Raw genomic sequence first — 27,715 nt, 5'->3', positions numbered from 1 at the left:
AATACAAGTTCAAATCTCACCTGAGCCATACAGTAGTTGTATGATCAGGGGGCTAGTTCTTTAGCCTGCCTGTAACTAATTTTCTTCAATTATAAAATGAAAGTTTTGTACTTATAAGCCTCTAAGGTTCCTTCCAGGTCTACCATAATCCTAGGACTAAATCTGAAGACTGAAAAACTAAATCTGAGCTAATGTTGATTGACAGATTCTTCTAGTATCCCACAATAATTATATTTTCAGCTATAGTCATTACATGCCTAATATACATAAATCACTGTGAACAAATTTTAAAACATTTACAAATTACACAGGTCCTTACCTTGGGATATTACAAGAAGAAACTTATTGGAGGGAAAAAGCATACAACCCATATCCAAACCAGAGTAACGTAAGACAGGGATAATAAGCTAGCAAAGGAGAGATCAAGACAAAGGGTTCCAGGAAACTGAGGAGGGAGAGCCTTTTTATTTTTTTCTGGGAAGATCAAAAAAGTCTTATCTTCCTGAGTTCAGAGCTAGCCTCAGATACTTACTAGCAGTGTGACTCTGGGTAAGTCACTTAACCCTGCTTATTTCAGTCTCCTCATTTATAAAATTAGCTGGGAAAGAAAATGGCAGAACTCAGTTCCTTTGCCAAGAGAATCCCAAATGAGGTTTAAAGTATCATATGTGACTGAAATCACTGAACAATAACAATTAACCATTAATGACCCAATAGTTGAAGAAGATTACTAAATGTGGCCTGGCTCTCTGATTTCATTGTTATGGGACACTCTGCATGGAAACTTGCTCCATCAATATTTACCAGCAACATCTACATAGCTAACAGCTGACTAGGATGCAGAGAAGATAAATGACTGATTTATGGTCACAAAGCTCAAAGTATCAAAGGTAAGGCTTGACGTTAGGTCTTTTGAGACTCTAATGTCAGGCTTTTTATCCACGGAATTCTACCTTCACTTAGAGGTTAACTAGTAGAAATTACTGAATGTTAAATATATTGTGCCTTTATTCTGACAACATTTGTCATTGGCTAAAGGACAGATGTACCTTGAACCTAAATCGTCTTGAGTGGTAGGGGAGAAGAGAGATAAATATTTAAGTATGAGAGTACTAAAAGAACTTTATTCATAAAATTAGAACTGGAAGAGAGTACAATTGAGTCTATCACCTATATTTCAAAGATGACCAAACCAAATTCCAGAGAGATTGTCACCTGTTTGAGAGCAAAGAAATAATGACAAAGGCAAGATTTGTATCTTTTTCAACATTTGCCTTGACAAAATTAGTTGTCATTCTGCTAAACTACCTTGCCTCTCTCTAAATATAGGGTGGTTTTATCTACAAGCCTGATTCATGGCATAGATCCAAAGAATAGTCTTAATATTAATAATACATAACACATATAACCCAGGATAGGAAATATCTAGTTTATGGGCCTTCTAAGGCCTGTGAAATCATTTGCTAAGGCAATCACAGGCAATGATGAGCTAAAAGCTAGGTATAACCTCCCACTGCTTGAGTTCAACAAGTTGGTCATTTTTTATGGCCTACAAAAGATGTTATAAATATCCAAATGATCCCAGGCAGAAAAACAAAAAGGTTTCCTATACTTGATATAACTCTTTAAATTTTGCAAGGGGATTTACAAATATTATCACATTTGTCTCATAACAATCCTGGGAAGTAGGTGCTCTTGTTATATCTGTTTTATAAATAAGTAAACTGAGTCAAGTCAAAGTCTTGCTTAGTGTAACATACTCAGTATCTGAGGCAGGTCTTACTGATTCAAATAGAAGTCCAATATTCTATCCACTATGCCTCATAAAGTCTTAAAGAGGTGCCTAGGCAAATGAGAAGTTATATGATTGGTGTAAGGTCATAGAGCTGATATGTATTAGAAATAGAACTTGAATTCAGGTCTTCCTGGCTTTAAGGCTGGCTTTCTGTCCAACTACATTTATGTCTTGAGATATTAAATATTGGTTGATTGATTAAAATTAGTTCATTCTTTAATATTTTTGTTTTCTATAGCAAGTTTTCACCTCCATTCCGCATTGCCTTATTTTTGATAGTGACTGATTTTACATCTACTTCTAAGAGTAAAATTATTATTGCAAACATATCTTTAAATAAATAATAATTATAATTGCTAACATTTATGTATACTAATATGCTGCTTATTAAGATTTATACTTGTTATGTGTCAGGATTTGTATTGTGCTTTGCAAGTATTATCTCATTTGATCCTCACAACAACTCTGGAAGGACAGTGCTATTATTATTCCCATTTTGCAGATGAAGCATCTGAGGCAAACAGATATTGAAAATTACCCAGTGTTACATAGCTAGAAATACTCTACTTTCTCCAATGGTCACCTCAATTATCTTCAAAATTAAGATGATAAGACTGAACAGCATTGGTCAGCTTCCATTACCAGAAAATTGAGTGAAGTTCTTTGCATTCATTGCATTTATGACTGATCTCCAAAAAGACATGCCAGAAATACATCTCTTAACAAAACATTAAACAAAACTTACCTTACTCCCCTGACGGAAGTTGCACTAAAATTCCACTCGTGAATACCTTTCTAAAATACGTAGAAGGATCAAAAGAGAAAAAAAAAGTTAAAAAAAGAAAAAAAAACTAATCTAAAACAAGGATATTATGAAGCAAAACATGCTTGTTATCTTTTGTAGGATATACACAGTTATGTTAAATATAAAAGTAAAATCTTTTGAGCCTGGGACAAAGTAGAAGAGAGGTGATGACAGAGCTGAGTGGGACCATGTCCTATTTCTACCCAAATGCTACAGAGTACCATCCAAGTTATTACTGCCAGTACTAACCAGGGTCCTCGTGTACACAAATACTTCTCTAGGAATAAATTTAGTGCCTCTGGATGGATTCTGAATGGACTCTCTCAGGTCAGTGAGGTTATAGTTGTTATGCTAAACAATTATTTGGTGACCTAAGAACTAGAGCAGTTTTCAAAAGCACCCAGGACAAGGTACCATAAAATTCTAACGCTCAATTTTCAAAATGTAACATAGCACTTTTTTGGAAAAAATTTTTGAAGGGAAAAAAAAACTACTATTCTGGAAAATTAAAAGAAATCCAAACATTAAAGGCATGGATATTTTCCTTTTGAGAATCATAGCTCTCATTTGAATGTGGTCTTTAATGAGTTTTGAAGTACTGAGTCATCATCCTTTGAGGATGCACTTTCTCGGGGTCCACAATAATGACTTTTTTTTAATCCTTTAAAATAGGATCCCTCAAAAATAAAAGCAAAAAAGCAAAGTGAAAACCAGAGGGTACAACTATTGCTCTGATTAAATCAATATCAAAAGATTAAAAGGATATAAAATTAAATTTTCTAATGCAATTTTAAATCTTAGGAAATAAATATCATGTAATCAATGTGTGTACTTGATATTTTAAAGACAAGCAAAATAGACTTGTGAATTACATATATAAATACATATATATATTTATATAGGTATATAAGTAGATCTCTCTCTAAATATATAATTTTTTAAAAAGGATATAAAATCCATTCATGCCTCAAAGAAATTTACCAGATTTGCTCACATTTGTTATAATATAAAACCTTTACATTATTTCTTTTTAAAAGATACAAAATCCATACATATATCAGGGAAATTTACAAGACTGTTTCCTTGTTATAAATAGCCTTTACATTATTTTTTGAGATACAAAACACGCACACGTTTCAGTGAAATTTACTGTTCCCATATGTTATAATAAAATATAGCTATAGTGACAACAGCACTGAAAGTAGGACTGCAGTAGAAAGAGGATTCAAATTGAATTCAAGAAATCAGCATTCTAAGCTCAGCTTAGAGTGAGTAGAAGGGTAAGTCACCTAATTTTTTCTGAGTTTCAGTCACCTCATCTGTAAAATGGGGATAATAATATATGCTTTGTTCATGATCTGTAAAATAGGGTTAAAAATATTTGCTTTGCATACAAGGTTGTCATGGGAAATCATTGTACAGAGTTTCAAGTGCTATTTATGTAAATTGCTATTTTTAATATATTCTCACATCCATGAAATGGTTTGTGCTTATGCCTGGGTCACAAAGACAATATAACAGCAAATTCAGCTGTAACATAACCCTGACTCAGGAATTTTAAAATAAACAGGGAGATAAACTTGAGCTTATCCTAGATAACAAAATTCAGAGATCAAGCAGGTGACTGCTTTCTGACCAAGTAATGGATAAGGAAGACCATGAGGGTCTACACTGGTTCAGAACTATTTTCTTTACTAAACTATCAAACAGCCAAATTTCTGAGGTTTTTTACTTCATTTTATTCAGTTCAATTTTACAGCTATTTATTAATCCCTCAATAGGTACAGAGTACTGTGTTAAATGTTGGGGAAATCTAAAAATGTATAAGAAATAGTCTTTGTTCTTAATGTTCCTGTAAAGAAAAAGAAAGATGACTGAATTAAAGAGAATGGGAAATCCCTAAAATGGATAAACCATGAGAGCTTCAAAAGCCACAGAATCATAAAGTCATAAACATAATAGGGAATCTCTCTTTCCACACACTCCCCATATATACATGTATACTGTGTACACACGTAAAATCAGCTACTTCAACCCTCTAATTTTTTCTCATGAGAAAACTGATGCAGAAAGGGGTTAAGGGCCCCAAAGTCAGTAGACAGCAGTAGGACAAGACCTCAGACCTAACAAAGCTTTTTCCATTTCTCCATGTGGCAAATTTTAAAATTTGGTGAGTAATATTTTCCAGTGATTTTTGCTACTTATTTGATGTTATGATTAAAATTCTTTTTTTTCTTTCATTTTATCATTCTGTTGAAAATGGAAATATATCCTTGCAATTACTGACCACAGAATTTCAGGGAGAAGCAAAGCAAAGAAAATTTAGTTTTACAGTGGCTCCATAACAACACAATATCGATTGCATTTTTAAAAAGAAATGACTAAATAATTTTCTCCAATTCTGAGGTTTATGACTCTCTATTTTGCCTTTATATTTAACAACAGTACTTTATATAGTAATACTAGGCACTCAATAATAAATGGCTAGGTAATTGAATTAAGTGTTTTTTTACCTGTTTTCAACCATTATGCAAAAATTGATAAATATGATCAGAATCTTGGCTATATAACATCATGTCATAAATAGCAACTTGGAATAATGGCAGAAGCTATTCCTCTGATTTCAGTGATAAAGGGAATTAGTTTTGATATCACACCACTACTACCAATTCAAGTTGGAACATTTTTTTCAATTTATAGTCTTAGAGAATCACTCACAGCACTGAGATAAATGATTTCCCCAGGTCACCAGGAGTGTTATATGTCAGAAATGAGAGTTGAACCCAGTTTTTTCTGGCTCTGGTACCAGCTCCCCATATATTTTATATATATATATATATATATATATATATATATATATATATATATATATATATATATACACACATATATATATGTATATATATATATGTATATATATATACACATATATATGTATATATATATACACTGCCTTTCAACTTGCTATATATGATTTTAATATGATTTATACAACACATGCACAAATGCAATGCATGTATATGTGTATGAGTGTGTAGGTATATATTATATATATGTATGCATGCATTTATGTATATGTATGTATGTATGCATCTCCTTACAATATCAAAACAGCCAAGCACTCATTTTTGAGAAAATTAGCAACTTCCTTTTTAAAAGGATTGAGCATATTTTTAAGTGAGGAAACTGAAAATGAAGGATAATTAGATTTTATCCATGAACACATAAATTATGAATCTGAGATTAGGACCTGGGTATCTTGGATTCTTAGTGCAGGGTTCTCTGCACCACCCCACCTCCTACTCTGCTCCAGAGAATCACAAAAAGGAAATGAGTAAAGGTGTTTAGTGAAGAGACTATTTTACTGACCATCAAAATTATTTAGTGTTTGTTTTAGGGTTTTTATTTGAGAGGCAATTGGAGTTGACTTGTCCCAGCTAATAACTGTTAAGTGTCTGAGGCTGGACTTGAAATCAGGTCTTCCCGACCCAGGTCTGGTAGTCTATCTACTATGCCATCTAGCTGCCCCTATACTTAGTGTTTTTTGAGGAACCAAAGTAAAAAGACCCCCCAAAAGTCCTTCAAGGAGCGAGAGCTCTTATGAAGCTTTCCCTTTGATGCACTGAATTCATTTCTGGCCATATATCTTTAAGCAAATGAGAAAGAATACAAGTGCATTCATAGCAGCATGTAGGTAGCAATAAAGATATTATAGCAAATAAATAAATAAGGTAGGCACCCATAAATTAATGAATGGTTAAGGAAAATAAAATAAGACATATATATATATAATGAAATCTGATTGTGAAGTAAGAAATGTTAAGTAAGAGGAATTCTGAGAAACACAGAAAGATGTTTTATAAACAAAGAGCAAAATAAACACAACCAAGGTAACATACACAGTGACACAGTGATATAAGGTGTTTCTTGTTCACAGACAGACACACAACTTCACTTAAAGGAGTTATTCATTATAAGAAGCAAGGAAATACTGAAGGAAGAAATGTTTGGAGATCTGGGTTTCCATTAACTTTGCCACTGACCACTCTAGATGAGTCAATCATTTTGTAAATACAAATGAGAATCTCGAAGACTGAAATTTCTGAGAAAAGTAATATGAAAGACTCAGATAATTTTTAATTCTTTGCTTTAAAAAGAAAAAAATGAGAAATTATTTTAATGTGTGAGTTAATATAATGTATCAAAGTTGTAGTTTTTTAGGGTTTAATTAATTTTCAGATAAATTGCAAAAAAGAATGTTCTGCTTTGATTTAGAAAATAATGTCACTTCATTATTACAAGAAGATTAATAAAACCTGATGTAGGAATGGCTCAATTTATTTTATTTATATACTTGAACCAAAGAGCAGCTAAAATAGTAATGATATAGACCATATTTGTTAATAACTTTAACTTTATTGTTTATAGCAAGATCTTATAGCCCAAGAACCATTTTTTTTCAGTTTTCAGTCATATCCAACTCTTTGTAACCCCATTTAGGGATTTCTTGGCACAGATACTTTAGTGGTTTGCCATTTCCCTCTCTAACTCACTTACCAGATGATAAATTGAGGCAAAGAGGGTGAAATGACTAAGTGTCGAGACTAGATAAAAATTTATAAAGAAGAGTCTTCCTGAATCCAAGTCCAATGTTCTATCCACTGTGCTACCCAGCTGCTCAGCCCCTGTAACTTCTCCAAAATTAAGAAAAATGACAATTTCACAAATGCAAGAACAATAACATATTTATATAGTACTTTGTATTTACAATATACTTTTTATGGGGGAGGCAGTCAGCATTAAGTAACTTACAAAGAGTCACACAGCTAATAAATATTTGAGATCAAATTTGAACTCAAGTTCTCCTAAGTGCAGGGCCTATATCACTATACTACTTGGTTACCCCTACAATATACTTTTCACAAGTCCATAGGATTTAGAATTAGAAGGTATCTTTGCAATCAAAGTTCAACTGTCCAACCCCATCATTTTTTAAGTTAGGAAGCAAGCCCAGAGAAATTAAATGATTTGTTCCCAGAAACAAAAATAACAGCTAGCACAACTGACATTCAAGCCCATCTCCTGACTTTAAATTAAATTCTCTTCAATTTGGCACTATGGCCAAAGGGTATAAAACTGTGTATATTTTGATCCAGCAGTGTAATCTGTATCTCAAAGAATTCATAAAATAGGGAAATGGACCCACATGTGCAAAAAATGTTTGTAGTAGCTCTTCCAATTCCAATGCCAAGGAATTGGAAATTTAATGGATACCTATCAGTTGGGGAATGTCTGAATAAGTTATGATATATACATGTAACAGAATACTATTGTTCTATAAGAAAGGATGAGCAGACTGATTTCAGAAAAGCCTAGAAAGACTTATATGATGCTGAATGAATTGAGCAGAACCAGGAGAACATTGTACACAGTAACAGCAAAATTGTATAATGATAGGATATGAGACTTAGCACTTCTCAGCAATACAGTGATCCAACACAATTCTAATAAACTTGGGATAGAAATCGCCACCCATATTCAGAGAGAGAATTATGGAGACCAAATATAGATCAAAGCATAATATTGTTTGTTTGTTTGTTGTTGGGATTTTTTTTTGCATTTTCTTTCTTATGCTTTTTCCCCCCTTTTGGTTTGATTTTTCCTGCACATCATGATAAACAAGGAAATATGTTTAAATGACTGTAAAGTGAAATGTTTAAAATATATCTTATATAAAATTGTTTGTTGGGGAGGAGGAGGTAAAGGAGGGAGGGAGAAAACATTTGGAACACAGAATCTTAAAAAATGAATGTTGAAAACTATTTTTACATGTATTTGGGAAAAAATACTATTAAGGAAAAAAATTCAATGCTCTTTACACTCTACCACAAAGAATTGTTTCTACACACATCTTAATGGTTGGTGTTAGCACAAATATTATTTTGTTAGTTTATAAATAAGGAAACTGAGGTTTAAGAGGTAGAGACAACATGCCCAAAGTCACAAAGCAAATTAAATGGCAAGCACTTGTCTAAGGCCTTCTGACTGCCAATTGAGGCCTCCTGCCTATACACATAAGAACTGGACAGAAATAGGGTAGATATATTCATAAGAAGTAATTTTTTTTAACATTTAAAACAGATAGAGTGGTTAGCATAGAAAGAGAAAGCTATAGACTTGCACTTGCAGTTCTCTTACGAAAGAAGAATGGTGAAAACATAAGATTCAGATTAAATTCCTAAGCCTGTCTCAGAGAATGGGACTGGAGTTAGGGGTTCCCTAATTTTGGGAACTCTGAGATAAGGAGATTTCCTCTACTGATGCAAGTGAGCAATTTAACTGTAATTTAATTTTAGAAAACTTACCTAGAACAAGTATTTTTAAGAGTCAGGACTGAGACCCAGGCTTTCCTAGCTCCCAGGTGATCTTTCTATATATGATAGAAAGATAGATCTATTTATATCTCTGAATTATAACAATATAAAAGTATAATAATACATATAAATTAATATATACATAAACACTCTTTAGTTATAAAAGACAACCAAATTTTAAAAGTTGCATTTCTAATCCAAAGAATCTCCAACCAAGAGAGATGAAAAAAATGCTCACAAGTAGCTGGAAATGATACTCATTTTCCAAATAACTCTGGCTTCCTTTCTTTTCCTTTTCTTCCTTCCAATTATCCCTGGCTACTCTCATTCTCCTGGCTTTGCTTCAACTTTAAATTCTCTCACCCCATTTTCTGTTTCCAAGTGTCCTTGAATAACTTTTCTCTTTCCATGCAAGTTTCTCAAAATCTCTTCTCCTTAGCTTACAATTTTCTGTCTCTATCATTTCTATTTTTCTGTTTACAGCTTAGATGGATTGCATCTTTTTAAGTCAAAAAAGTTGTTATGTGCATTATAAACAGCATATCTCATTCTATCCTTACATATAGGTAATAAACATTTAAAAATAAAATTTTAAGTATCTCATTCATATACATACATAACTTTAGTCTGTTTAATAATAGGATTTTTGTAACTTCCAAATGTATGCCTTTTAGTCAATCCAAAACTGACTTGTCACAAATCAAATTCGTCTTTTCTCCAAATGATATAACCTTCAAAGCTCTTGAATTTTGTCATAGCACCATGATTTTCCCAGACATGCAAATGCAAAACTTTGGAGTAAATATTTGACAATTCTGTCCATGCCACAAATTCAGTTAGTTTTCAAAGGCTGCTCAATTTTTCTTCAAAATACATCTATTCTTTTCCCCCTTCCTACTGGCTCCATCCTAGTTTAAGCTTTTATATCCCTCAAATAGGAAATACTAGAGGAAACTCCTGGTCAGAATTCTTCATTCCAGATTCTAATCTAGTTAATCATGTAACTTTCTTCCAGATTTTGTTATTGTTAAGTTTTTTTTAACAATCTTGTCCAGTTCTTCATTGACTCCACTTAGGATTTTCTTGGCTTTGCCATTTCCTTCTCTGATTCATTTTTACAGATGAAAAATTGAGGCAAACATATTTAAGTGAGTGACCCAGGGACATACAACTAGCAAGTGTCTGAGACTAAATTTGAACTCAGATCTTCCTGATTGTAGGCTTGCCTACGTATCTGTATCACCTACCTGTTCCCAGCCTATCAGATTAATCTTCCTTTAAATAATTTCACCAATACACTTCCCCATTCAAACACATCAGTGACTGCCAATATCTTTTCCCATCAAGTCTAAACTACTTTACCAGACTTTTCAAATCTCAGCACAATCTGGCCTCAATGTACCTATCCAGATTAGGTCTGGTCCATTCCCCAAATATATTCTCTTCTCTTCCAGGAGCATGAACTTCTTTCCTGTTTCTGTGCTTTTGCACACCTTCCAATATCTGAGTCGTTTATGTTCTCTTCTCCTAACAGCCTAATTAAATATTTCCTCTCAGTCAAAGCTCAGCTCAGGTCCCATTAGCCCTTGGATGCTTTCTCCAACTCATTCAATTCTTAAAATTTTCCTTTTTTTTTTTTAAACATTCCTGAGCACTTGGAACATTTAACATTGAATCACATATTGCATTATACTGCTTATTGTGATTTGATATGGTTTACACCTTTTCTCTATACCTGGAGAATAAATTTTGTGAAATCAGGGGCCATGCTTTCTCTCTTTTTGTAACCTTCACAGAGTCTATCATATTTCTATATACAACTATATACTTGCAGGCTTCTAGTAGCATAAATTTAGAGCTGGAAGTGACCTTAGTTATTATTAAAAGAAGGTACAGATATGGCTCCTGTTTTCAAGGAACTTATTATGAAATCACATAAAACATAAACACAACAAAGTGATAGAAAACCATAAATCCAGGAAAATGTTCATTCTAAATTGTGGGGCAGAGATTCTAAATTGTCTAGGAGATATGAGAAAAAAAATCAGTAAAGATTAGATTAGACAGGAGAAAGGTGATTAATTTATGTGAAATATTTGATAAGGTAAAAATGAGAAGGGAAGATACCTCAGTTAAAAGAAGAGGCTTACAAAAACCTAGAAGCAAATATGTTTATAAACACACATAAACAGCACCTAACCTACCCTTTGCCTCCCTTCAAAAGCTTTTGAAAATCAAGTTTTGCAGATCTTAAAGATCTATTCTCAATAATTTAGATTTAGTGCAAAGAATATTTTCTCCCAGTTTTTTCCATATACCAGTCAATCATGATGAAAATGCAATGGACACTCCCTTGAGCCTTGGGTGGTTACCACTGCTACATGCTCTGTTTGCTATCACCAACATCACTCATGGAAAAACATTTAAGAGATCTTTTAAGGATATGGATTTAAAATTCTTTCCCCAATATTAGCAAGATTAAGATAATTTGTTACAAAAGGGGACAGGGAATGGATTTGTGACAATAAGAAGAATTGTCAGCAGCATTATAATACCTGACAATTAGGTATCAGTGAATCCTGAGGTTATACCTAAAATCTTTGATTGGTAGTGAGTATTCCAGTGCAGTGTTTGTTTGTTTGTTTGTTTGTTTTCTCAAAGAAGTGGGGTGGATGTCATCTTATGATTTCCACCAAAAATTAATAATTCTGAAGAGTAATGACTTACTCCAAAAATTAATGTGATAAAAAATAAAAACACAATGCTTTCAAATTTTCCACCTCATCTTTTGGGGGGTGAGGAGAGCAAGATAATTGGAGTTGAGTGACTTGCCCAGGTCACATAGCTAGGAAGTGTTAAATGTCTGAGACAGATTTGAATTTAAGTCCTCCTGATTTCAGGGCAGCTTCTGTATCCACTATGCCATCTAGCTATCCCTCCTAAGTCATCTTTGATACTGTCTTTATTTTTAAAATAGCTTTCTATTTTTCAAAATACATGCAAAGATAGTTTTCGACATTCACTCTTACAAAATCTTGTGTTCCAAATTTTTCTCCCTCTCCCCACCTCCCTCCCCTATTCAGCAAGGAATCCAAAGTAGGTTAAACATGTGTAATTCTTTTAAACATATTTCTACATTTATCATGCTGCACAAGAAAAATCAGATCAAAAAGGAAAAAAATGAGAAAGAAAGAAAGAAAGAAAAGAAAGAAAGAAAGAAAGAAAGAAAGAAAGAAAGAAAGAAAGAAAGAAAGAAAGAAAGAAAGAAAGAAAGAAAGAAAGAAAGAAAGAAAGAAAGAAAGAAAGAAAGAAAGAAAGAAAGAAAGAAAGGAAGGAAGGAAGGAAGGAAGGAAGGAAGGAAGGAAGGAAGGAAGGAAGAAAGAAAGAAAGAAAGAAAGAAAGAAAGAAAGAGAAAGAAAGAAAGAAAGAAAGAAAGAAAGAAAGAAAGAAAGAAAGAAAGAAAGGAAAGAAAGAAAGAAAGTCCATCACAGTTGATCATTATATTACCTTGTTTCTGTGTACAATGTTCTCTTGGTTCTACTTGCTTCACTTAGCATCAGTTCATGTAAATCTCTTTGCAGATTTTCTGAAATCAGTCTGTTGATTTTATACTCTCTTTAAATAAGCAGCCATTTTTTCTCAGTTTTTTTCCCTTTATAATCATATATTTCATGTACAGCAAAATAAATGTGGAAATATGTATAGAAGAATTACACATGTTTAACATATATTGGATTACTTGCTGTCTAGGGGAGGAGGTGGGGGAATGGAAGGAAAAAATTTGCAACACAAGGTTTTATAAGAGTAAATGTGAAAAACATGCATATATTTTGAAAATAAAAAGCTATTTTTAAAAGAATTTGCTAAGAAAACTGGAAAATAAAATAAGCATCTAAAGCTCTCTGAGGGCAGGCATGGGAACAATTTTTTAATCATGTCAATAGTTCTGAAAGACCTACCATAGTGACTTATGTATAGAAAATACTCACTTAGTAAAAGCAGGCAAGCCCAGAAAAATGAAAAGAACTCTGGAACCCCTAATGCTGGTTTCTAGTTCTGGCAGCTGGGTGACACACTAGATAGGGTGCCAAACCTAGAGTCATAATGATACATCTTCTTAGATTCAAATATGGCCTGAGACATTTATTAGCTGTTTCCCCATCTGTCAAATGAGCTACAGAAGGAATGGCAAACATCTCTAGGATTTTTGTCAAAAAAAAAAACAAACAAACAAAAAAAACAATGAGGTTTCCTTAAGAGTTGAATACAAGTAAAATGACCGAACAACCACAACAATTACTTGACCAAGTAATGTTTCAGTCCTAAATGGGCCTCAATGTTTTTATCTGTGAAATGGAATTAGATCCAAACTTGGATACTTTCTACCTGCGTCACATTGAGCAAATGTCTCTACTCGATCTCTTTATTCAACATTAAATAAGGATATTGGACAATATCATCCCTGAACTAAATAGGAAGATATAATATGGTTATTTTTAGTACCTATATGAGCCATTGGTTACAATGAAATGGTATTTACTATCTCTATAGTGTTCTGAGGTCTCTGTTCTATTGAGGATATGAAAAAAGGGCTGCAAGACCCCAAAAGATAGACTTAAATTGGCTTTATGCAAAATAATATTCCTGAAAGTAAGACAAAAGTACTTTAGAAAAGGTCTCTTTGGAAACACTTTAAATCTAAGACATGAGTTCACATAGTATCACAGAAGGAGCAAATCAAAATCCCAAGATACTGAATGTTGGTTGTACCCTAGTTGATTGTGCCAAAATAAACTGAGTCTCAAGCACAATTTTATCAGCTATGAACAGGATTTTCTTTTGGTTGTACTTAAAATGTTATAGGAGCTCAATTATTCCGTAAAACAAACTCACAACCAACAGTCCAATTCTATTAAATGGAGTCGTTTACCTTGTCATCAGGAAGCACATGCCAAATAGATATCGTTTTTTCATCAGCTTCATTGTTGATAGACAAATAGGAAGGCTGGTAGATTTTTGTTGGTTCTAATATTAAAACCTTGTAAATATAACACAAAGAAATTAATACTTATTGAGTGGCTTATTGAGAATCATATCAGATGAAAGTCATATATAATAAGACTAAAATATAAGTACATCAAAATTATATATATATATATATATATGTATATATATATATATATATATATATATATATATATATATATATATATACATACACACATTCATTAGGTTTTTTGTTTTTTTTTACAAAATTATTTTATTTTATATTTGGGAAATAAAAACAAAACTAAAAATGGGCAAGAAGACCATTATATGATACCAAAATATGTATGTTACATATATGAATAGACCCTATGTCAATGGATTTGTTGTGAAGGTAATAACTATAATAATTGTAAAGCATTTAACACACATTGCCCAGCACATAATAAGCAATGTATAAATGTTAGCAGCTATTGTTATTGTTAATTACATGTATATAAACACATACTTATACACACATGTCTGAATGCATGAATTTGGCCTGGACCTGAGATTTCATCAATGCAATTCTTATTACAAAAATTCCCTTTGTAATTTACAATCTTAGATAATTTCCTAGAGAACTGAGGGCTTACGTGACTTGTCAATCACACAAATAGTATACAAGTATCAGAGGTAAGAAATGAACCCACATGATACAAAAGAGACAAAATTGTAAATTTTTCTGATTCTAAGGCCACTTTCTGTTGATTTTTTCCATATCATCTCTTTCTATATAAAACATTAGGAGGCAAAAATTCAATGATATTTCAGGGGCTTACTGTTTCAGTACAAATCATTTTAAATACCTGATTACTGCAACCTAAAAAAACACTCCATTTTATATTTTATCATATGAGATAATATATATGAAGTACTTGGTAAATTTTAACGTGTCATGTAAATGATGTTTTGCTTTTTTTTTTTTGCCATTATCATTTATCATTATAGAACTATACAATTACTATAAAGCTCAATGATAACTCCATCTGTATTTGACTATCAGGACTCAGCTCACCTCTCACCTTGAAACTTCCTTCTGTCATACTGGCCCCCTCATCCCATGGGTGAGGTTTTCCAAAAGTGCCCCTATTTGGAAAACAGGACCGGCCCAGTCATGTAACATTTCCCACCTAGTTGTATTGACTTAACCACCATTTCCCTGGATGGGAACTTTGTCCCCATCTTCCCTTTAAGCTTCTTAAGGAAAGGGACTTCTTTTTTGTTTTATTTGCATTCCCAATGTTTAGCATGATTCCTGGCACATAGAAAGTACTTAATAAAATGCTTATTGTCTACTTAATAATAAATTTTCATTGAAGTAAGACTTGGGAGGAAAAACATTACCATCTGTATGTTTTTTTCATCCGTACCCAGAGGTCAAATATTTTAATGACATTTTTATAAAAACATGGGGCAAATTTTTAAAATGTAAAGGATCAACAATATTTAGAAGTTCTGTGAAATGTAGATTTGGCAAAAAAAAAAAAAGAAAAAGGTAGAAGGGATAGAAAATAGACAAAATGAGAAAGCATCTATACCTCACAAAACAAAGAAACAAAATACTCTGTAAAGAATTAGTTATTTTAGGAGTTCCTAATCTCACAAACCTTACCATACAAATATAGATATATATGTATGTGATGATATATTTAGTCTATTCAGGAGGATGGCTATGACATATTTTATTTTGGATTTTGAAAGGGAGTTTAGATGGTCCGTTTCCTTCTGGCTGGTACCTCACACTTTGAAAGTATTTGAGACACTGTCTGCAACACAGATCTTATTTCAAAACACCATCTATGTGTCCATGTGATTCATAGAGTTGATAAGATGTAGCTTTCATGTAAAGACCTAGTGATCACGACTGACAGTTAAAAAAAAAAAAAAAAAAGACGGGTCTACATAAGGCACAGGGGAAATTGGAATAGTTATTTCCCACATTGCTGTTCAAAATTCAAAGAAGTACTTTGAACACATTATTTCCTAGAATTGATAGTGTATCTAAAGGATTTTTTAAAATAAAAAGTGGGAGGGAAAGAACTTCCACATGGCTTTGGGACATGGCAATAAAGGGATCCAAACTTATGAGTCATTGTGGTCTAAGAGTACAGAGTAAGAGAAAAAGCCTGAATATACAAAGATATGGTCTATAAAAACTATTCCTAACCATAAACCACAAACACAGTGTATTGTTTATTTTAAGGATTACTACAGTACAAGGGAAAGGAACAAGCATTTATTAAGCATCTACTATTTCCAGCACAGACATTATCTCATTTGATCCTTATAATCTCATGAGAAAAGTGCTATTTTACAGTTGAGAAAACTGAGGCAGATGGATGTTATATGGCTTACACAAAGTCATAGAGTTATTAAGTATCTAAGGTTAGATTTGAATGCAGGTCTTCCTATCTTCCTGCCCAATAGTCTACTGTGCCACCTAAGAACTTGTATTAATACCCTACCAGTAAGATTTATTAATAAAAAGTTGAAATAAATCAATGAACAATGAGATGCTAGAAGCAAATGTTATTCCTCTAACAAAGTCTTGGAATTCAAAGATTTATTATTTCTTTCCTACTTCCTGGGAATGAAACTCAGGTAAAATGAGTATACTATCCAAATATCATATCCTCAAGCATATATGCTGCATGGCATTTATTCATAACTAAAAGCACTCATTACTCTAAAGTGATGTAATATTAAAAGTATTCAGTAATGTATGGCATTGAAAAGGAATGTGTTCTGATATAATTAATAAAAAGCCAGGTTTGGAGTATAAGCCAATTTAGATTTAAATAATGCCTCTGACACATGTTGCTGTGGGATCATGAACAAATTAAGTCATTTGTTTTTTTCTGTGTCTCAAGTAATGCTAAATAATGGAAAAGGTACTAATCTAAATCAATGGAGAAAGTTTCCTGAATGATTTTTCCTGTTCAATTTCCCACCAGAAATCACACATAGGGGACAAAAGGTAAAGGAATTGATAGTACATATGAAATGAAATTGATAACTTTATTATATATTTAAAAGGGATGGCAAATTGTACATAAAAGATTTGCAGTTTCATGTGTATTCATCTTTTTTATTATTCTATGTGATGGAAATGCTTGTTTTATTCAATAAATTAAAAATAAAATAAAAAGCAATTAAAATTTTAAAAAAGAAATTAAGTTGGAATTGAAAAAATTAACAACAAAGAATAGAATTGATTCCTCTCAAATAACAAAAACTGACTAAACAACATATTCTTGTAATTTACACTATAGATGATTTAAACAACTCTTCTCAATGCTACAAAGATTTTCTCACCACAAATGCTACTATTATTAATAATTCAAATATTGCTAGTAGATAAAGCTGATGTTGGATATTTTCCTGCCATTTATTTACTTGCTTGTTTGTTTTTGGATTGAAATAGTAAGATTACAGTTATCATATTCCCAATTGTGCCCTGCTAAGGTTCTACCTTAGATGATTCCCACTATCATATGTGCTGCTGAACAATAGTGGAGAAAAATCAAATAATCATTTTGATTGGGTACATTGCAAATTTATGTTATACAACTTCAACTAGGCTCTTGATGGTGCTGGGCAAACCTTGTAATACCTTTCTTAACAATTCACTTCTCACTTTCCACAGTAGCTCTTATAAACTTTTTTTTTTTATGTTTTCTCAAGATTCTCACGTCTCTCCCTCTTCCCGCCAAGCTGATTAACCCTATCTCATGTTTTAGGGAAAAATACTAATGTCATTCACTATGAATTCCCTTTTCTTCACTTTTTCTCATCTTTTATCATTCAGATGCCTTCTGCCTCTCTCTCCTTCATTTCTATCTCACATGGTGAAGGGGCTTTATTGTTAAGCAAGGGTAACTTTTATCTGTACAAGTGATCCCATGTCATCTAGACTATTCCTTCCATCATCCCTACTCTAATGCTTAGCCTTAGTCTCTCCTTACCTACTATCTCTTTCCTTACTGCTTATAAACATACCCATATTTCTCCCATCCTTAAAAAAAAACCACCACTTAATTCTTTCCTCCCCACTAACTACCATCCTATATTTCTTCTGCCTTTTGTGGCTAAATTGCTTGAGAAAAGGCTTCTAAAATGGGTGTCCCAATTTTTCTCCTTAATCACTTATTATCCATCTTCATCACTGCACTGCAACTGCTCTCTCCAGAGTTATCATTAATTGTCAAATACAATGGCTTTTCCTCAATACTCATGCTACCTAAACTCTCTGTAGCCTCTGACACTGCTGATCACTTTCTTCTCCTTGAGGGTGATCTCCTTAATATTCTCTTCTTCCCAAGTTCAGGATATCCCTTTCTCCTACCATCTTTATCTAAGTGATGTAATGGATAGTCTAGATGGAATGGGATCACTTGTATAGATAAAAGTGATCACAACATATCATTTTCACACTTTCTGTCGGTGTTTGCTTGCATTTTATTTTCTTTCTCATTTTTTTTTTTTTACTTTTGGATTTGATTTTTCTTCTGCAGCAATTTAATTATATAAATACATATGCATATATTGTTTTGACATATATTTTTACCATGTTTAACATAAAATTGGATTACTTGCCATATAGAACAGAGGGTGGGGGGAAGGCAAAGAAAAATTAGAACACAAGGTTTTACAAGAGTTAATGTTGAAAAATTATCCATGCATATGTTTTGAAAATTAAAAAGCTTTAATTTTAAAAAAAGTGAAAATAAAATTAAAAAGTAAAATTTTTAAAAATCACAACTGCCAAAAATGAATAAATTTTTCCTATTTCATCCTGTGCTTGTCTGCACATTTTGTTTGCTTGTTGTTTCTCCCATTGGAATGTGAGAAACTTAAGAGCAGGGACTATCTTTTGCATTTTTTTTGGTATTCTCAGAACTTAGCACAGTATCTAGCATATAGTAGGTACTTAATAAGTACTTAATGCCTACCTGACCAAATTATTACTATCTAATGTTTTTCCCTTTGTACACTATTTGAAATGACAAGAAGTATGTTACATAAGCCACCCAACAGTTGAGAGAGAAAAAAACAAAATAAAGGAGGACATGCATATACCTGCAAAACCAAACCGAACTATCTTAAGTACATTATACAGATTTTGCTTGTTAACTGATTTCTGGTTTTAGATTATAGGTCAATCTAAGTTTACCACTAACTTGATATTCCTGAAATAGGGGAAGAAAAAGGTAAAAGTTGATTTTCAGTGGAGCAAAGGCACACTGGGGAAAACATACATAAAAGAACCCTTATTGGTTTTTTTAGAGTAAATAGATTTTTCTTAGCAAAGGTAACATCACTAAATTAGTCCAAGGTATTACTTTTTGAAGGAGGAAAGAGAATTGAGAACTGAGAAAATAAAAACACAAAACCTGAACTTAACAGGAATCTCTTCTAATTACACTTATTACTAAGAGCAGTTTTGCCTTGTGCTTCCAAGCTTAAGACACCTCGTTTTCAGTAGAATGACTGAGAACATGGCAGTATCTACAGTCCTCAAAAATGTTGGCTAGCAAGTGCTCCTACTCTAACCACAGGAGAGGCTGACCTTAGAGTAGTTAACACACATCCAAAAAATTTTGGAGTCATATCTTCACAAGTCAAAAAGTCTTGTGATAAACAGTTGTTCTTTCTCAGAACTGGGAGCTGTCATATGTAATGCAACTCAGTCACTTCATGGTCACTGTGATACTATATAAGCTTAGTGCAACTAATTTCCCCACAACTTAGTAATGTGGGAGGGTACAGAACAAGGAGCCACTGAATTAAATCCTAAGGAAAAAATCAGGTCATGAAATACAGCTGGTTCTTGACATCTTAGCTATCTCTTTACTCAAAAGCTAAAAAAAAAACCAAGTAATTTGAACCACATCAATACAGTGCTTCAGTAGGAGGAAAGAAAAAGACTAAATGGGATGATGATTATTTTAACTGAAGAAATAGGGATAAAGGATAGTTCAATTTTTAGATATTTAGACAGGAAGACATAGAATGGATTCAAGCTTTTCTGAGCTTTTTTTTCCTGAAGAGGGCTCTGTCCCATGTCTCAGCTGTTCCTTCCACAGACTGGATTGAAGGAGCTTACCTGAAAACCTCCCAGTTCAATGAAAATAACTTAATTAATAGGCATTATTAATTAGTTAGTTAATAATTAATAGCAAAATTAAACATATATATACACACACACCTACTTAACTTAAACTAAGTTCTGGGAGGTTCAGAAAATTTCTTGAGCATATAAGGAATTTATATTCTAATGAGAATATAAGTATATATAGAAATACCAAAAAATTAATAAAGACTAAGTATATGGAAATTAGTGGATGCCCATCAATTGGGAATGGCTGAATAAATTATGGTATATGAATGTTATAGAATATTACTGTTCTGTAAGAAATGACCAGCAGGATAATTTCAGAAAAGCCTAAAGAGACTTACATGAACTGATGCTGAGTGAAATGAGAAGGACCAGGAGATCATTTTATACTTCAACAAAAACACTATATGATGATCAATTCTGATGGACATGGCCCTCTTCAACAATAAGATGAAACAAATCAGTTCCAATAGAGCAGCAATGAATTGAACCAGCTACACCAAGAGAAAGAACTCGGAGAGATGACTATGAACCACTACATAGAATTCCCAATCCCTCTATTTTTGTCCAGCTGCATTTTTGATTTCCTTCAAAGGTTAATTGTACACTATTTTAAAGTCCGATTCTTTTTGTGCAGCAAAATAACTGTATGGACGTGTATATTGTATTTAACATATACTTTAACATATTTAACATGTATTGGTCTACCTGCCACGTAGGGGAGGTGGTGGGGAGGAGGGGGAAAATTGGAACAAAAGGTCATGCAATTGTCAATACTGACATTGTATGCATATCTTGTAAATAAAAAGCTATAATAATAAAAAAAAGAAAAAAGAATAAGTATAAATAAATACAAAGTAGTTCAAAAAGGAGTGAACTAACAGCTGGGGGATCAGGAAAGGATTCTCATAAATGGTGAACTGTATTTTGAAGGAAGAGGTGAGATGGAGATGAAGAAGTTCATACCAATACGGAGATAGCTAGTAGAAAGGCATAGAGGACAAGGAGTATCCTGTGTAAAGAATAGAAAATGGGCCAATTTGTCTAAATTATGGAGTGCAGGATGCATAAAGTAATATACACTAAAACTGGAAAGATGTATTGGACCCAGGTTGTAAAAGTATTTTAAAAGCTAAATAAAGTGTTTTATGTATTATCATAGAGGTGAGGAAACTACTGGATTTTACTGAGCAAGGAGTGACATTGCCAGATCTGTAACTAGGAAAATCTAGGGATAATTTCCTTCTTACCCCTAGGGAGGAAAAAAAAAAAAACACCAGGAAAATTGGCAAAAAAAATCAATGCTAAACCAGATGCTTTTAAGGTTACATACTGAATTCTTTAACTACTCAAAAAAGAAAACCAAGTTTTATATAACGGAGATTTGCAAGTTCATGTATAATCTCTTTCTTATTCTATGAAATATGAATATGCTAAAGTAAAATAAAAATGCTAAGTGGCACAGAGCCAAGCACAGATCAGTAGCATACTCCACTGGAGCCTTCTTCTCAAGATGGCATCAGACCATTACTCTTTGGTTCTTGCCCAATCCATTCTGACTCCACCCTAATAATACTAGCTTCAGATACACATCTTTCCATGTTTTACATAAAAATAACATGAAAAATTATTTTCCATTAATAAACTATTATGTGCTAAGCAGTGTCTAGGAATACAAAGAAAGGCCAAAATAAAAAACAAAACCAAAAAAAAGTCTCTATTCCCAGTTTAATGGGGAATACAACATAACATGAAAAATTTTGTCAAAAGCCTTACTATCATCTATGTAAGTGAAACTGTATCATAAGAGAAAAACAAGATTAAGCTGACATGACATAAGAGAAAAATAAGATTAAGCTGACATGACCTGTTCCTGATAAATAGCAGCTACTTATTACCTTTCTTGAGATGTTTACCATGATTCCTTTCAAAAATCTGCCCTATGATTTCCCCAATAATCAATGCCAAGAACGCTGGCCTGAAGTTAACAGAGTCTATTCTCTTCCCTTTTTTGAAAAATTAAGTTTTTTTTAAAAATCTTTTCTTGTCCTATTGTCTTTGATCCTTTCAAAGATCAAAGATAACAGTTAAGTTATAGTATCTACTAGTTTTGTTTTGTTCTTTATTTTTTAAATTCATCATGGGATAGCATTTTCACTCTTTCCATTATTGTTTGCTTACATTCTTGTTTTACTTCTCAAGTTTTTTTGTTTTTTTTTTTTCCTTTCTAGATCTGATTTTTCTTGTGCGGCAAGATATATGTATAAATAGGTATACATATATTTTATTTAACATATACTTTAACATATTTAACTTGTATTGGACTACCTGACATCTAGGGTAGGGGATGGGGAAAGGAGGGGAAAATTTGGAAAAAGGTTTTGTAAGGGTCAATGAGAAAAAATTACCCATGCATATGTTTTGTAAATAAAAAGATATAATTAAAAAAAAAAACTCATTATGGGAAAACCTGGTAGTCTTCCAGTACCTTCCTACTTATCTTGTGCAGAAGTTCCCTTCTGCTTCTTCCCTCTCTAATCCAAAACTTATTTTTCTTTTTCAAATCAAATCAGAACAAGAATTGAGCAGCTCTGCTTTCTCTGTCACAAGTAGCCATATTATCCCTTCATTGAGGTTTCTCAATATAGAAAGGTGGATTTTCTTTTTCCTGCTTCCTGTTCAATTTAATGCCCTTTTGATGAGACTTGCAAGACTCAAGATAAGTACAGTTTCACTTGCCTTTGTTAGACACACGCCATCTTTCAAAAGAAGCCTGCCATTCCTATGTTGTAAGCAAGAGTTCAAATATAAAAATCCTGCTGTCAGATACCATCTTATTATCTTAATATCACCTTTCAAAATTCCTTTTAATCAGAAGGAATGATGATAATTTGCCTCCAGATGCTTTTTCTCTCTAGTTTATGCAATTAAAACCTTTTCCCCCATTTTAAAAGAAATAGTTCAGTCTCTCTTATGATCTATATAATGAGACATTCTTTGCACCCCTTTACTTTTTTTTTATAGGAGAAGTTTGCCTGATAAGTTGGCCATGGCAGAAAGATAAATGAGCTATACTATAAATCCTCCCTCTTCTCCTTACTTTCTGGAAGTAAAATCCTATTTATCATTTTTGATAGCAGTGATTGTTCCCAGCTCCCCTGCAGGACTCATCTTATAATTGTTACGCTCATCTCTTTAGCCCTTATATGACCACTCCCAACAGTTCTTTCACCCACCTTCCAATTTCCTTCCTGTGCTTTGCTTTCTTTCACCCCAGGCCTTTTTTCACTTTGATTCCTTTCAAATTTTCCCTCCCTGAATTTCAGTCTCTGGCTTTCTTCACAATTTCAGAGTGTTACAAATCTGCTGTTTCACTATCCCATCTTTCTTAGCTCCTCCTGACTCTAAAAGGTGAATTTTTTGCCTCATCTTGCTAGAAACAGCTACCAGACCACTCATTGTATTCTCCTTGATATGGCTCCATTCTCTGGACATCTCTACCCCAACCAAAAACAAGGATTCCACTGTTGGCTCTCCCTCTCTTTCATGCACTTCTGTCCCTTCCCTCTTCATTCCAACCTCCTTTCCAACATTCCCATTTATGTATTGCCTTACCTTATTAATCAGAATATAAAGCTCTTCTAGGGCAGAAAATGTCTAGTTTGCTCTTTTAATGTAACTGCATGTTTAGTACAGTGCCCAGGAAATAGTAAGAGCTTGACTAATGTTCCTCCTGCCCTCTCTGTCAATCATAAAGTACTCTATTGATGTCAATTATTTTTCTTATCTTCCCTGTTTACATTGCTCTTCCTTTCTCAATATGAGAGCATTAGTTTGGTTAACAAGTTTGAATACTTTGACAACAGTATTTTCTTCTTTGTTGACAGTTTCACTGTACTGTATTCTCTCCAGAGAGACAACTTACTCTCTATCTTTCTAATTCTGCCTATATCTATATTGTGGCTCTTATATTTTTTTTGAGATAGTCTAAAATTCAGATGAATTCTTACTGACCTGCTCCACAACTAATCAGAATTGACAACATTTTACTGACATGTGTAACAATGTCTGAGAAACCCATCTTTGCAGTCAATTCAACATATTAGCTACTTGGAGCTCTGCCTGGGGCTGAATACATGTCCTTACCCATTCCCACTTGCAGCTAGAATGCTGCCTTTCAGACTAATATTCAGCTCCAGCCTAATGCAAGCTTGTTCTCAATCTGGAAGCTGGGACTTTTCCTAGTTTGCATCCTCTCTAGGGTAAGAGAGGCAATTAAATTTCTTTTTTAGCTTAAATGGTTTTCCCTTCAAGATCCTGTTGAATTACAAGCTGAATTTGGAGATAACAATAAACAGAGAGACTAATGCCAATAATTCATTTACTCTAGCAGGACTAACAAATTTGCAAGCCACTATTCGCCATGAGGAATGGCTCTCTGTGGAATGTAAAAAGATTGGTCCTTTTGAAAGTAACACATATGTTAAGAAACTATTTCAGAGATGTGGTCATCAGAACTAGTCCATATCCTAAACAGCCAGCAATCAGATTTGAATTATTTTGCAATGGTAACAAAACATAGCTTTCTGAAGGATTCCCAGAACTGTTGTCAGGCTAGGAGCCCAAGCTAGCTAAGTGAGCTCATCATATACTCTTCAGACTGAGGTTAGGGAGAATGTCAGCTCTCTCTCACTGAAATGGGGAGAAAGGTCACATTGTTATCATTCCTAACTTCATGGAACTCTCATCATCATGCAGTGTGGAATTCATAGAACATTTTATAAAACCTTCAGAGCCTGGGTGAAAATAGCTTTATTTATTTATTTATTTGTGAGGCAATTTTTGGGTTAAGTGACTTGCCCAGGATAACAAAGATACTTCAAGGGCCCAAGGCCAGATTTGAATTTTTCATTCCTCTTGACTTGGTGCTCCATCCACTTCCTCTATGTGGTTTCTCTTAAAATCCAGGCATGTGCAAACTGGGATAAGGCAAGAATTAATATTTGTATTGGCTGGCATTAATATATTATAGTAAATTATAAACTCCCATTGTCGGTTGCTCACTCAAATTTCTTTCTCTTCTCCTCACTACTAGAAAAAGCTGCACAAAAGAAAATTTTTAAACTGCGTTTTCATTTGATTCTTTCTATTCACGAATCTTAATTTCAAGAAACACAATCAGTTGATAGAGATGTATAAATGTTACAAGATACAAAAATCAGAAAATCAGTAGTAATTCAGCTACACCAAATGAGTTCTTTTAGTTTAATTTTTTTTTTTTAAAGGGAAATCAACCAGAAGAAATGAATCAAGTTGCATGAAGCCTACTTACCGGAAACCTAACTACAGTCACATCTGTCTTTGTGGCTTCAACCAGGAAATCCATCCAGAAATCCACAAGCTCTTGCTTGGCTCCATGTGGTTCTGTAGTCAGTTTCATAAAATGCTTATATATCAAAATGGTTTCTACAATAGACTTGAGGTACCTGTAAGTCAGAAAATTCAAATCGATTCAATCAGCATCTATCAAAAACCTACTATGTTCCAGAGGCTCCAGTAGATGCTTGGGACACAAAAACAAAAATTAAAAAGTCCTTGACCTTAAGGCCTACTGGGGGAAAATGAGAGGTGTATGCGTAATTAAATACTAAATAACTTAATTTATGACTATCTACAATCCTAGTTTTTCATGAATTCAATGATACCGGTCTTTTCCCAAAAGTAGTGAATTATCCAACTCTAAGGATACAGGGGAAGACAGGGAGAAAACAAGGGAGATGGCAAGATAAGTAGCTAGATGGGAAAATTAATTCATAAATTATTAAAGACTGACTATAAAAAGGAAGTGATTAAGTATTTACATTGTACCTACTATGTTCCAGGCACTGTGCTGTTTTTTTTTTTTTTTTTTAAAACAAATATTACCTCCTCTCATTCCTAACCACACTAGGAAATTGGTGCTATCATTATTCAGTTGAAGAAACTGGGGCAAACACAGGTTAAGTGACATGCCCAGGGTAACATTGTTTGAGCTCAGATCCTCCAGACTCCAGGGTCAGTATCTATACTGGTGTGGGATGCTTCTATACTATCCCATATTACCACTAATCAACACATTCTATAACCTAGCATATGTGATGCAGGTTGGTATAAGGAAGACAAGGGTGAGCTTAAAGACTGAAACCTGGCTCTGATAGTGCCTGCCTTATCCTAGGCAAGCCACCTGGCTTCAGTGAATTCCAGTTTTTTTTATTTATGCCTCATAAGAAAAACCCAAAGACTTCATAAAACTGAAAAAATGCTACAGATGTGTTTTATCACAGAAAAAAACTCTCCTAAAATGTTCTGAAATTCGCTTCACTTCAGACAAAGCAGAATTCCAGGCTGCAGAGTGCTATCTGCTAAACATGGCTGTTCTTATAAATCTAACATAGGAGTGCCTGGAACCTGAGGCCCCAGAACATTACTGTCAGAAAATGCTCTGCCTGCCAGGAGCCCTGTAGGTAGCCTTGAGGCACCAGCATCTGTGTTGGAATATGTGTGGTTTTTTTCCATCTTGCTGCTTCTCTCTCTTTGAGACAAAATCTTTAATTCAAATGAGCTGAGTGGCAATTACATGCCAGGAATGGCTGAAATGAGAATTCAAATATGGATTGGGGAGTGGTTGGGATAGGAGGTGAGAATAGTAACCTTCTCTAACTATAGTCCCACTCTGTCCTAATAATTTTTTTAAGCATTACTATATGAATAATGAAACCTAATTCCACTAAAAAAAAAATCCAAATGGATGGGTATATTTCTCATCTATACAGGAGATATATATATATCAGTCCATAAGCATAATTTAATTGATAAATTAAATTGATTGACTATAGCTCATATATATATATAATAAACATATTTATTAATTTTTCTTATACTCATCATAGCTTTTCTTTAGAGTCTCCATTTATTCCATTAAACACACACTTACACACACATACATACTCACAAACTACAAGTCAGTCCAATGAATAAACACACACACACACACACACACACACACACATATATATATATATATATATATATATATATATATATATATATATATATACACACATGAATGAATTATAATCAATAAATTTATTAAGTACCTACTATGTGCCAGGCACTGTGATAAGTACAGGGGCTAAAACAATCCCTGTACTTAAGAGGCTTACAATTCAAGAGACAGAGGGTAGAAGAATGAAATATGGGAAGGGAAATCTTTAGAAACTGGAAGGTGGCTGAGTGGGTTTGGGAGAGATAGGAAAGACCTTGAGGAGAAAGTTGGATTTGAGCCACTTCTTTAGGAAGGCAGGGAAAATAATATAAACATAATATAAAAATGTGTCACTCAAAATATAATGGAGGCTAACCAAAAATAAGCAATGAAAATTTCATTGCTGAGGGTAAATTCCCTGGAAAAATAAAGGAATATACTGAAAAAAAAAGCCATGGAGTCTGAGTCAGAAAGCTTATAAATAATCTGTAGTTTTCTCCATCTTTGTGTTTATTTCATTAAATTTGTAATTGTAAGAGTCCTATAATCATTCATGTGCTTAGGAATAATA

The 27,715-nt window shown here is 33.3% G+C and overlaps 1 protein-coding gene across 2 annotated transcripts in view; it reads right to left on the bottom strand.

Moving 5' to 3' along the window:
* The window catches only part of MAP3K5 (mitogen-activated protein kinase kinase kinase 5), a 250,131-nt gene that overhangs the window by 78,853 nt on the left and 143,563 nt on the right, over positions 1 to 27,715 (bottom strand). The window contains exons 10-12 of one of the 2 annotated variants that reach the window (XM_074309739.1): positions 25,453 to 25,606; positions 13,905 to 14,012; positions 2,541 to 2,590 (exon numbers count right to left, since the gene is read on the bottom strand). In XM_074309739.1, coding sequence (XP_074165840.1) covers positions 2,541 to 2,590; positions 13,905 to 14,012; positions 25,453 to 25,606 — 312 coding nt within the window. The remainder of the gene's footprint in view (positions 1 to 2,540; positions 2,591 to 13,904; positions 14,013 to 25,452; positions 25,607 to 27,715) is intronic. The other variant, XM_074309740.1, reaches the window with a different exon arrangement.

Source organism: Sminthopsis crassicaudata, chromosome 4, assembly GCF_048593235.1.
Source record: "Sminthopsis crassicaudata isolate SCR6 chromosome 4, ASM4859323v1, whole genome shotgun sequence".
NCBI lineage: Eukaryota > Metazoa > Chordata > Mammalia > Dasyuromorphia > Dasyuridae > Sminthopsis > Sminthopsis crassicaudata.
This window is presented reverse-complemented; position numbering and strand designations above follow the sequence as displayed.